The following is a 12,910-nucleotide window of genomic DNA, read 5'->3' as shown; positions in this document are numbered from 1 at the left end:
ATCACAATGCATGATGTACAAAATGTCAGATTTCACATTTTTAATGGATTAACATCACATGTTAATACACGCTGTGGAAAGAATTAGTTGTGTGTGTGTGTGTGTGTGTTAGTTGAATTAGTCTCAAATTAAAAAATGTGAGACTAATACCACCAATATACAATTTACTAATAAATAATACAAATTAATTGGATAGGGTTTTGTTTTCTTAGAATTCAAGGCCATGAACATATCAATTGTAACACCAACTCACAGAATGATAGGTGAAAAATTGCTGCAGTCAATGGGTTAGAACAATTCCAACTTTGTTGGTTGCTATTGCTGCACTAAATGGCTAATACTTGAATGAGATCTTTTCAATGCTATTATTAACAAGAATTGCTTAATATTTCCCAATTAAATTCAATAGAAATATGAATCTTTACGACTTCATTTTGTGTTCATAATACTGAGGAAATCAATTGTATTGAAAATGAAAATGCAAGAAATAAAGATGATTTTCCATGTACAATTTAGTGCAGGTAAAAACTAATATAAAGGTGACTGAAATCTGACAACATTTGTAGAAATATTCTACATCGTCATCTATTTTTATTTAATTTATTTAAAGACAGTAAAGAGTGACACAAAAACACTTGCAAAGGATGAACTCTTCCCATTTCATTTAAATTGTTAACTGTTAAAGGTTAGATTTAATGAGTTGTGTTTATACAGTGTATGATTATCACCTTATGGCAAGTCACTAAAATGACTACACTACTAGGGTAGTTTGAATACCGTTAAGCTTGCATATTATGTATTAAGTTATTCCACACTGTGAAGTTATTATGTGAGTTGTTATAATTATGGTCTGTTTAGTCTGTGTTGATCTCCGGGTCTCTGTCCCTTTAACTCAGGGAGAAGGGGCAGTTCATGGGGCTGTTGTTGGCAAACAGAGCTGTGCGCCTGCGCACCGTTCATAGCAACACCGCGGGGCAGCAGAGGTAACGAGGGATCGTTTATGCGCATTTTTGGGACGAAAAGAGGTGAGCTGAATGGATAAAGTTGATTTACACACTAACGGGCGGCTTTGCCGTCACGTAAAAGACGGTAATAGTCACATGCGGAGGCCCTTCTCTCGACCACTGTTTCGGATAACCGTCAGTTTGAATCATGTGTTGCTCGTTCGCGTTAAATCGCCTCCGACTGAACCGGAGACGCACCGATCCTACGAATCAGCACCGCTTGTCAACGCGCGAGCGGCGCTGACCATCTCCACGCGCAGCTAACGGGCCGAGAATAGACCGTCAGTATCCGCAATGAGGCTCGGCTCACATTGTCTTCGCTTCCAGTGGCTGCCCCGCGCTGTCTCTCTCGTCATCTGTGTAACGGGGCGGCGGCGCTTTGTTCGTGTCCGCCGCTGGTGATCTATTTCGGGGAGCTATGAGCAGGATTCCCGTAACACTAACACTGGCCAGCAGCCGCCATTGGTCACTGTCACTTTGGTCAAGGATGTATCGTACCCACAACACGCCCTTTTAACACCTAGCTGCTATGCTCCTCCACAGCCATTCTGTTATAATTGTGTTTTAATCATCCTAAATAATGTAGGACAGTGTGACTAAGGGGATGTGGTGCTACTGTTATGTCCTGGTTTTCAACATTTTGTATCCCTCATGTGTGAGTTATGAGTGATCAGGCGCTGTTCACAGCTGTTCGTCCCTGTGTTGCATGAGAGGGAGTCTTTGCTTAATTATTACTGGCTTGTATCAGCAGGTTCAGAGCTGCACAATAATGTGTTTTTGATTTTGTACAGATAATTCACCGCAAACAGACTCGCAGGAATCATGGGAAGTGGTAAGTTTTTATTGATAACATACTTTGGATTTTACCCCACGGGCAGAGAAGTTCACATTACCTTTTATTACTTTTCAATGTTCTTTGGAAACTCTCCTCCAATTTCTTGTTTTTTTCTTTCCCATTGTGTCAACATTCCAGTTTATTCACTGGAATGTGACTATTCAGGTTTATTTTTAAAGTACACAATTCCCATTCTTTCCTCAGGGAATTTCCTGTTCCACGCCTTTTTGTCCATTATCTCTTGTCTGATGTGCTGATCACATCCCTGCACGTTCAAACTGAATTACTTAAATTGGTTAATTTGGTAGCACATCCGAGATTCCCAGTGCATGTTATGGCATCTTTTGCACAATTCTTTAGCGAGAGTTTATGTTCTTGTCCTGAATGCGTAAAAACAGAGGGCCACTCTGTCTCTCCAAGTTCATTCCTCTAGTTTATGTTGTGTAGCCCAGGGATGGATGCCTAAATCAAAGGAGCTTTTGTTTTTATGCAGAAATGTGGGCACTGGGCAGCGCTCGGCTCTGCTCTGCTGCCTTTGTTTGTCACCACCTCTCTCACTTTTTTTTTCTCCACTTTTTTTTTTTGGCATCGCTATCCTTGTTTCCTCCTTATGCTTCGCTCTTCTCTCATTCAATACACACTCTCTTTGCTTAAATTTCCCCCCCCCCCTTCACTTCCTCCCCCATGCTGTTCTGCTTACCCACTCACCCCTACTTTCCTCTTTTCGTCTGTTACATTATTGTCTCTGCTTGTGATTTTGATTCATCGTACATTTTCTTTCTCAACACATCTTTAAATCGTACATCCTTTCGTCCTCTCTGCCCTTGTCCTCGTCTCCCCCCTCCACTCCTCTACCTATCGCTTGCCTCTCAGTGTTCCTGCCGGCGGACGCGGCCCACTCAGTGCTGCGCCGGCTGCGCAGGGCCAACTTCTTGCTGGAGGAAATGAAGCAGGGTAGCATTCAGAGGGAGTGCCGCGAGGAGATCTGCACCTATGAGGAGGCCCGCGAGGCTTTTGAGAACGACGAGAAGACGGTAAAGGGGTTGAGAGACGCATCACATCAGACTTACAATCCCTCCTTTCTTCAAGACTAAAATACACACAGGAACAGAAAAGTAGAACACACAGTGTGTGTGTATAGCTACATGTGGAGCAAAACATAAACTACATAAAGGGATAGGGTTTAATTTTTTTTGCAGTAGGTCATTTGAGTTACTCACCAGTTGTAATGTTTTTACAGGGATATTAGCCCCAGTGGGCATTCATGTGTTTCAGAGATTTCCCAGAAAGCCAGTGACTGGTAAGACAAACATTTACCACACCTCATGGGGTCATTAAACAAAAAGTAAGCAGCAGCAACGCAATACGCAAACACACACAATTGGTTGGAAATCTTTTGAACACAGGACTCCCAGCTGGAGCTAAAACCCACAAATCAATAATCAATATTACTACAGTTGAGTAACTCATATGCCGCCCTATGTAAAAGAATACAAAAATTGCTATTTTGTAGGCTTCATGTGTCCAGTAATGAAATCCTACGCCAAGAGTGGTAGCTTGTGGAATGTGTATGTTTTTTCAGGAAGTGATGATTATCAGCAGGAAGAACAACCGAGTCCACGCTAGAGAGGGAGGCATATTTGCAAAACTATTGTGAGCGGCCAGAGAGCAAAGTGACGCAGATGGACATGCACAATCACATGGTCGCTTTTTGTTTGGATGTTGTCGGCTACTGCCTTTTGTGTTGCAGTAATCCAGATAGAAAGTATTCACACAGTGGATATTTGTGTGTACCGTGTACACCCTGTGTTTCGGAAACAGGTTTTGTACCACCGTGTTTGCATTGTTTACACTGCATGTTTACACTGCATGAGTGAGCTGAGGCTTATCTTGAAGATTATATTTTTGACAACATGTGTGTATTCTCTGTTTGGCTGCAGAGACGGTTCTGGGAAGAGTATGTGCGGGAGAGCAGTCCCTCTGGAGGGCTGGAGACGGTGGTCGGAGGAGTCCACTCGCTGTACTTGATCGTGCCGTTGCTGCTGGTCGTGCTCATCGTTGCCGCTGTAGCCATCACCGTGTGGCGCTGCCACTCTCGCAAGCGCTCGCAGCGCAGCCCCAGCCTGGGCCACTCGCATCATGACCACGTCTTGTCGGTGGTCTCCATGGACCATTGGGGGAGGGATTACCACCATGGGGACCAATCAGAACTCAGCGTCCACAGCAGCCCTGCATATCCAGGCTCAGAGCTCACATCAGGGAGAGGAAGCGCTGGAGACCCGCCACCGTCTTATGATGAGGCTGTGGGCCATTCAGATGTCCAAATAGAGACAGAGCCACCTCCACAGTATGAGGATATAGTCAACACCAGCGCTTCCAGTGTCAACGGTGGTCATGTGAAGTAAACCTGTCTCTCACGAGCACCCCAACAAAAGCCCTAACATACACTAAGACCATCTGATCATTTAGCAGTGTCACTATTGTGGTATCATGAGCCTTCCTCATTCAACACACACAGAAACACTTCACTGTCTGTTCAATGGATTAATGCAAACTTTTCCGGAGCCAACGCTGTTGAAATTTGCACTAACTTTCCCTCAGTGAGGTGAAGTGATAGCAGGAAGGATATTGCAAAACCAAAACCAACCAGCTCTGCTGATCTTCCTCAAGTCGCATCTATGCTGTCACACCGTAGCAAACGATTTAACTCGGCAGGCACAACACATGTTGCATGTGGCGTGAAGAAAAAAGGGTTCTGATTGCCACAATGATGGACTATTCCAAAAGTGGATATGGGGGTTGGATCGATGCTTTATTGAAGGGGATTGCCAATTCTTGAAGATTAAGTGGCCTGTAGCAGATATTTTGCAACTAATTAATTTGTTTGAATTTAAATGGAAAAATAAGAATTGTGTATATTGCACACTTTGCAAGAATATTGCTTTGCGAGATTCAGAAACAGCATTTAGAAAACCCGGACAAATTAATATTGCATTAAGCGATTGTTGAACACAGGGGCAGAAAGAGAAAAACCATGCAGAAAATCAAGCTTATGATTTATATCTAACCTAGATACTGAAGCGTGTTTCGCTCCTGTGAAGAGCAATTTCAATACATTGTGTCAAATGAGGGAAACCCATGAGCCCACATTGGACGCTTAAACCACACTAATAAGGCACATTTATATTTTATGACAACAAAATATTTCATTTATATATGGTTGTTCGACAATACATTTATCTATCATTTAACTAACATGCTCATTGGTTGGAATGTTATCATGTTCAGGTTGTCATTTACGTCACTAAAGACGCCTCTTTTTGCCACCGACAGGCTCTGATTGTTATTTTAAGTGTCTGACATAATGGAAAGACTCGTTGAGAAGTCTCGTTCTGAAATCTGGAGCAGTGACACGCTACCGGAAGACAGATATAGAAACCCAAGTGCCAGCCGGGCAGAGTTAGTGGTTCTGGAGTTCAGAAAGGACAGCTTGGTGAAATCCAAAAAAATGTCAATGTCATGGCTGACTATTTAGATGGGTTTAACAATGTGGAGGAGGTCACCTGTATTTATTGGAGAGTGGCTGAAGAACACAGTTTTATTCTCTAATATATAATCTGAGCCCGTCGGTGGCACTTTTAGTGAATGTAACGTTGCATTGAATTGCCCCCGCAGACTGTTTCCCGGCCTCCGGTTACAGCGTTATCCCTCAATACTGGATACATTTCCAAAATAACTTTGCCATTGGTCATTTAGACACAAAAAACATGGGGACATGTATTCATCTCACCAGCTAACTTGATTCCAATATTTACTTGACTGGTTTGGTGACTGACTAATGAGAGTAATATCAGGCTCTTTTTAGCTCGCTAAATACAAAAACATTCTTCACTAGTTCTTCATTTACTTTTTGCCGTGTAGTGCAGGGTAGTCGCTGTGCTTGGCTTATTTGGGCTTGTTGACTGTAAATAGTGAATAGAATGTAATGTAAATGCCCACAGTTTTTCTTATGGGAGCATTGAGACCCAATCACTTAGTGAATGATCAGGTGGAACCAAAACCAGATTAAAACTGTGTACAGCTACAAAGTTGGGCGTTAATTTACTTTTTCACATTACAATCTGTAATTTGATTAATTGTTGATATCAATAATATCACTCAATTCAGGTTTAAATAGTCAAGTTGCCAAATGAATGCATCGGTCCAACTTCGGAATACACTGGTGTTTAATATTTAAGATAAGACCAGCAGTAAAGTATGGGGGGGGACACTGAAATGTGTTTTGTGTAAATGTGTTATATGTACTTATATTTTGGTAATGCATGTAGCCTAGTCTGTACACCTGAGGTCAGATCTGGCTCTGCACTGTGTATTGATGGTCAGTGCTTGCTGGCCCATGTCCTCCTGCTGGGCTGTTGATAATTTCTCAGAGCCTGCTTTAACTGTGAAAAATCTCTCCCTGTGCTTTCCCTTAATGCAAATATAACCGTGTTTAGAAATGATCACTGAGTCTTCTGCTGGGCCACTTTCACTAAAAGCACAGTGAGGTTTCTTCAAATAGTTTGCAGCTGCACCATACATGTACATTGTGGAGTGACTTACACAGGAATGTGGGACAAAGCAACAGAAACAACGGGGAGAGATTCTGTATTTAACAACACTATGGACAGAGTTCACGTTTAGCATGTCTTATGTACCTGTATATAAATATGTATAGTCTCTACGTGTGAAAGTAAGGTAAAGTGAGATTGTTTTTTACTGCATAGGAATGCAGCACTTGCATAGTGTAATTATAGTGTAACTAGTATACAGTATGCTGTGGATAAATGAAGGCACTTCCTGTGTTTAAGCTCAAAATGGTCCGTTTGGTGAAAACTAGGACAGTCGGCCATAACGATGTCACTGTAAACCTAAAAAAAAAAAGTGCTCATGCTCTATATGCAATTTTCCTGCATACACTCTAAAAACCAAAAATATCTGTCTGATGTTCCCAGATACTAATGAGTGCCATATTTCCTGTTCACACCTCACAGAGTTGGAGCACTGATTATACTTGTTTGTGAGTTGACCTGTGAACCTCAGCACTATGACCATGAACGGACGTCTGCTGGTGGGGGTCGTAGGCACTTTGGATCGGTCAGTTGTTGGACTGTTACATGCAGAGCTCTTTTTTTTGCTTATTTTTTACAATGCCTTATCAAACAAACTGTTCTATAACACTAAATGCAAGATAACTTGTTATAAATCCTTCATGTGCAGAAGCTTGAATTAATTTGTAATAAAAAAGAAAAAGTGCTACATGTTACCTTAATTTAATTCAGTGCCATATGAATGTAGTGTTTTGTGCGTTTAAACTTGTCGCCTATTCCCTGCTTGACTCACCCAAAGATCCACAGGATGCCTGCCATGTCTTCAAAAGTTTACTAATTAAATTAATCAATCAATTTAGGCCCTGAAAGAGTCTTGTATGCCAATTTCAGGATAGTACATTTTGTCGCTTGTTTTCAATATGTCTTTATCCAAAAAGGTTGTTTGCTGAGGTTTGCGTTTAATCGCAGTGTCGGCATGTAATGATTCTGTGATGTTCATTCATGGATTCCTGCCACATTTGGCATCATCTGAAAAGAAAAAACATTCGAGAGCTCACTGGTCCATTGACTGACTGCTGCTTCATAGCATTACGCAACTGTCCCCTTTAAAATACTAAGCTATTATTTTATTTATGGCAACCATACTATCACTTGTTTTAAGTAAGTACATTATAACATCTTTTATCACAGTTAACCAGAACTATATATGTTTTGTATTGCACACAATGGACATTTTCTATGAAATTTTTATGACATACCATCATGACATCTATATATATATATACTATGACTTTTTGTGACATACTATGGCGATTTACAGAAAACCTTATCAATTAAAAAAAATTGACATTTCAGACCAGAATTAAAAATAGGCAGCTGTATTTCACAAAGGCTGGCATGCTAACCGATAATATTAAATACATACCTACAAAACCACAGAGGACAAGGGACCAAAACAACAAGGCTATGCCAACAGGTGCCTTTTATGACCCGGCACTGATTGGGGGATTGGTTGAGGGAGGAGCCAGCCTCAATGCTCCTTCACTACACGGGGAGAATTGCCCACCACAATATTTGGACGTAGAATACTATAACTTTTTTATGATTTAGGCATAAATATTTTTGTTACATACAACACTGACTTTATGACTACATTATGCAATTTTCAGTGCGATACTATATTGTAAGTTATAGAGCATACTTTTAACGCATACTATACGCAATTTTAAATACTTTTCATGACACTTATACAAGATTACATCTTTTATGATATTTGTATGGCATACATTATGACTTTTTTTAAAATGTATTTATTTTAAATGGCACTATACTATTATAGTATACTACTTTACTATTCCATTTGTTTTATGACATTCATCATTTATAAAAACATGATACACAGCTTTGGTCAGTTTCTCACTCCTGAACCATGAAGATTCTAAGAAACACTAAAGGTTGAGTTACACATACATGTGTAAAATAAAGAAAGAATAAATTCAACAACAGAATCAAAAGGTAACAGAACAAACTATTTATTATAATTGAAAGCCATAAATTATTTTTACATTTTAAAATCCATTTACATTCGTCTCTTCAGTGAACCACACTAGCTGTGACTCACTTCTGACCTCTCTGTGGAACATGCTCCATCATCCAGCTATTGTCTTACTTCTGCTCAAACAAATGAGGTGACTCATCATCAAAAAGAGAACAACAAAGTAAATGGGGCTCAAGAGGGAGCAGTGCATTACTAGTCTGTTATTATTTAGCTTTGATTGTCAAGAAAAATACAAAATTGTGAGCAGATGCACTGAAACATTAAAAAAAAAGATTTATTAAAATGTAATCCCAGTGGTGGCACACACATTTATGCTCATTAGGTCAGTTCCCCCTACTTTCCCTTCCAGTGCTTTGTTCAAGGGGAGTAGAGCTCCAGAGCTAAAAGTAGAGCAAGCCACATTGAGCACAGGCATATAACAAAAAAAATACAGCTCATGTTTGACACAAACACTTCTTAAAGAAGCACATATTCAATGTGAGATGACCTTAAAGCAGGTACAATTACCACCTGGTACCACTAGTGGTAATGCAATGTGATTAAGTGTCATCAAGGCTGACTGGGAAGAGAGAAAAGTACCATTGCAGATTTAGCATATTAATATTATATTGGTAAACAGTTCTCCAGCTGAACTAATCAAACAGGTCACACAATTATAAAAACACAACAAAGACGATTTCCTGGAGGTTTTGTCCATTTTAACCCTGTGAACACTGTGGTTACACCCACTCCTTGGGGTTTCGTAAAACCTCCAGCATCTCGGCCTCAAGGGTACCTTTGGCAGGCTCATGCATGTACTCCCACCTGAGGAGGAAGGATGAGTCTGTTACCAAGCAACACAGACAGCTCACTACCGTCATACAAGAGCAGGGTAGCAGTGCTTCGGACCAGAGGGATCTTACTTGGCAGTGAGGGGGAGGGACATTAGAATGCTTTCAATTCTGGAGCCAGGCGTGGCCAGGCCAAACTTCACTCCTCGGTCGTACACCAGGTTGAACTCCACATATCTACAACACAAACACACAAACCCCACGGTTAACATCTCGTTTTGTGTGGCTTTTGATACATTACAAGGTGGATATCACAAGATTTGGAGCATTTCTCATACCTCTAAACTATGGTGACGGCTCACAGCTCAATCAGTGTTTACTTGAGTTATTAGCTGTGACCGCCGTATGAGAGCAGTGCAGAGCGGCAGCCGTGAGCTACACACTCATAAGCACCAACATGCACACTAAGAGCATGTCAACAAGAAGCTTGGATTATAACATACAGAAATAGAGAAAGAAGGCAACCTCATTCTCTGCTCAGGTAGATATTACTCCATTATGTCTTTACACAGCAAATATTTGTTTGCTGCTATATTAACACTGAATCCCTGAGGGTCAGGACGGCGTTATCAGCTTACATGAAGCATCGTGCTTTGAAGCACACGTAGCCAGCCCGGCTATGTAAACAAAGCAGGGAGGAGCTCGGATAACAACACGTAGAGATGGAGAACTGTTAAAATCCGTTGTGGATGTTAGGATTCAAACCTATAGTAAATGTATTATAAACTTGCTTGAGATATGTCGGTAATCAACCACTTTTAACATTTTGTTATCTTTATTTTTGGTCGGTCAAAGTTATTGTTATTTGATAAGGGAAGTCTTCCAAGTTGATGCACTTAAGTTTACATGTTGCATTTATGTTTAAGCTTCGGGACACAGGCTGTTCATGGAGTCTGAGTCCACATCAACACTTTAACAAATAATTTGGCACCTCATTGATGAGGTTTTTAAAAAAAATGTGATCTCTTCCAAAATAAAAGGAAACTAAATGTTAATTGTGATGGAACAGCTATCATATGCCTGTTTGTTGTTTAAGTGAGTTTGTCACATCTGTCCTTTACTTATGACTGCTCCACGTTAGGGTTATTCAGTAGATCTGGTTTACAAAGCTAAGAATTAAAATGGGCTATAAAATATAAAATCTCCTTTTAACCATCTCCTCTACTAAATGTACACATTACTCATTAACAGCCACCATCTCTTCTGTTTTTTTTACTCACCTTCCTCGTCGTACCTGCTGCCAGTCCTTCTCCTCGTCAGTGAAGGAGTCATTGAGGTGCTTGTATACAATGGGCAGGTAACAGGGCACAACAGTGCGGGAGCAGCTCTTGACGAAGTTGAACGCTTCCTCCTGACTCGGGGAGTCCAGGTCATCGAAGAAGATCCCTCCTATACCCCGAGTCTCTCCTCTGTGACGGACGTAGAAGTATCGGTCGCACCTAAATATATAAACCAAAATATATAAAATCAGAAGCAGTTTTTGGTTTCTTTTTAACCAGGGGTGGACTTTAAAATATTCAGTAGATTTGGACTATGCAAATGCATTATTTAAAAGGAAAATAAAGAAATTAAAAATAAATCATGTGAAAGCACATCTATAGTGACAGTTTATAAGGGAATTTAAATAGAAATGTGCCCATTAAGTATAATGCTAAAGCTAGAAAATAGCTAAGCTTGCCGTGAGGACTGTAAACAAGGGGGGAAAAAACTCATCTTTATAGCTCAGCCCAAGCTAACCAGCAGAGTTCTGTAGCTTCATTTTTATTAACATACATTTCACTGGTATCAATTATCTCATCTAAAGCAAATACACATATTTCTTTTAAATGCAACCTTAACTTAAGTTGATAAAATGTCCTTATTATGAGACAAAGCAGATAAACCACACCCATCCCCTTCTTATCCAAATGCTCATTCACTGGTCAACGCCAGGGCGAAACGTTTTTCCTGCAACTGCAGCTTTTAGGCAGAGACTTCCTCTTATCAGCATCCTGCAGTGAGAATACACCCACTGTAATCCTCACGCACAAATTCATGCAAGTCAGACCTACACATGCGTACGTGCTGAGGGACACACATTTCATTAAAGCAGGACTTTTCTTCAGTCTAACTGTACCATTTCTTAAAGTCGGGGTAGTACTGCAGGTGGTGCTTGTCGCAGGCCTCCTTCAGGGTGTTGTGGAAGTGAAAGGCATCTTCTTTATTAACATAAACCGGAGTGAGGTCTGTGCCTCCACCAAACCACCACTGCTTAGTGCCTGGAATACACACAGAGACAAAAAAGAAAGAAACAAGGATCATCATTCATTCATTCATTCATGCACTCAATAGTGTCACTGACACCAAGACACAGCTGTTGATGCTAAGGACTGACACTCACCATCTTCCTCTTCGATCTCAAAGTATCTGTAGTTGAAGTGCACTGTGGGGATGTGGGGATTCTTAGGGTGGATGACAGAGCTCACACCCATGGCACAAAATGGCAGCTTACCTGAGAGAAAACGGGGCATGACGTGAAACTCTATCCATTACATATTGCTCTGAATGTAGGTTACCACACCTCTTATCAACAGCTCCATCGCGTATGCCTGCACACAGATATCAACTTTACAAACGTACCATCTTTCCCTTTGAGGACTTTCCCTCTGCTCTTCATCTGCCTGGCAGCCTCCTCGGTCAGGTTTCCAAACACCACTGACACATTCACTCCTGCTTTCTCAAACACCTTTCCATCTTGCATCACACAGCTGATTCCTCCGCCACCTGACACACACATGGAAGGGAGAAGGACATGAGATTGGTTGTGACATGTTCGGACCAATTAGACTTTATGCACTTTTCCTCACCTTCATTTCTCTGCCACCGGTCCACTTTGAACGTCCCGCCGTCCACCACCTGCAGGGCTTTGCAGAAGTCGGCCTGCGTCTCCATGATCAGCATCTCCATCCTCGTACGCATCTCCTCTTTCCTCTCCTCCAGCACACCGACGTTGGTCACCGGAAGAGACATGAACCCCATGCATCTCTCCAAGATTTCCCCCTCTTGCTCACTCTCCTCAGCGGCTTGGGATACCTTCGTTGCCATTTCAGCACGCTGGAAGTGGTTGGCGTTGGCTAAAAAACCCGCGACTGCCGCTGCTGCGGTCACTGCTGCGGCTCCACTGAGCGCCAGGGCTGCCCTTCTGGTTCGCCCGCTTGCAGACCTGCCTGCAGTCCCTCGGGACATGAAGCGCACGCTGCAGCCTCTGGAAAACCATCTTGTACCCAGAAGGGAAGCCACTGGGTTTCCGTGAATGCAGGTAGACGGCGGACGTGACTCTCCTGCACTAGAGAGCTTCTTTAAATGTGACGTCAAACATCGTCTCGCGGTAGTCTGAGCCGTTTTGTTTACTGAGCAGAAGACAATGGTGGCCATTTGGAGGAGAAACTACTGTTTGTTTGGTTCCCGGTGTGTAGAGTCCGTCGATAGTTGTGTACTTACTCAAAACATGATCACAAGTTGTATCAGTCGTGCGTCAAGTCAAGCTGCACGTAGTTCCTCGGGAGTAACAGAGGCACCGTGGGAAATGTCGTTCTTTGACGAGCTCTCCGAGC

General features: G+C 41.7%; 2 protein-coding genes across 2 annotated transcripts; one reads left to right on the top strand and one right to left on the bottom strand.

Annotated features, from left to right (window-relative positions):
* Window positions 1-917: 917 nt before the first annotated feature.
* prrg1 (proline rich Gla (G-carboxyglutamic acid) 1) lies at window positions 918-7,283 on the top strand. The gene is made up of 4 exons (XM_034531062.1): window positions 918-1,025; window positions 1,796-1,836; window positions 2,713-2,873; window positions 3,780-7,283. The coding sequence occupies exons 2-4, from the start codon at window positions 1,827-1,829 to the stop codon at window positions 4,242-4,244; spliced, it is 636 nt and encodes a 211-aa protein (XP_034386953.1). The 5' UTR covers window positions 918-1,025; window positions 1,796-1,826; the 3' UTR covers window positions 4,245-7,283.
* A 1,161-nt stretch (window positions 7,284-8,444) lies between these two features.
* cpox (coproporphyrinogen oxidase) lies at window positions 8,445-12,910 on the bottom strand. Its single transcript, XM_034531065.1, has 7 exons — window positions 12,164-12,910; window positions 11,937-12,080; window positions 11,698-11,808; window positions 11,434-11,575; window positions 10,538-10,756; window positions 9,390-9,494; window positions 8,445-9,291 (listed from the first exon to the last, which is right to left on the bottom strand). The coding sequence occupies exons 1-7, from the start codon at window positions 12,729-12,731 to the stop codon at window positions 9,207-9,209; spliced, it is 1,374 nt and encodes a 457-aa protein (XP_034386956.1). The 5' UTR covers window positions 12,732-12,910; the 3' UTR covers window positions 8,445-9,206.

This window comes from Cyclopterus lumpus, chromosome 4 (genome assembly GCF_009769545.1).
Source record: "Cyclopterus lumpus isolate fCycLum1 chromosome 4, fCycLum1.pri, whole genome shotgun sequence".
In the NCBI taxonomy this organism is placed as follows: Eukaryota; Metazoa; Chordata; class Actinopteri; order Perciformes; family Cyclopteridae; genus Cyclopterus; species Cyclopterus lumpus.
The sequence above is the reverse complement of the archived record's forward strand: the minus strand, read 5'-3'. Positions and strand labels throughout refer to the sequence as shown.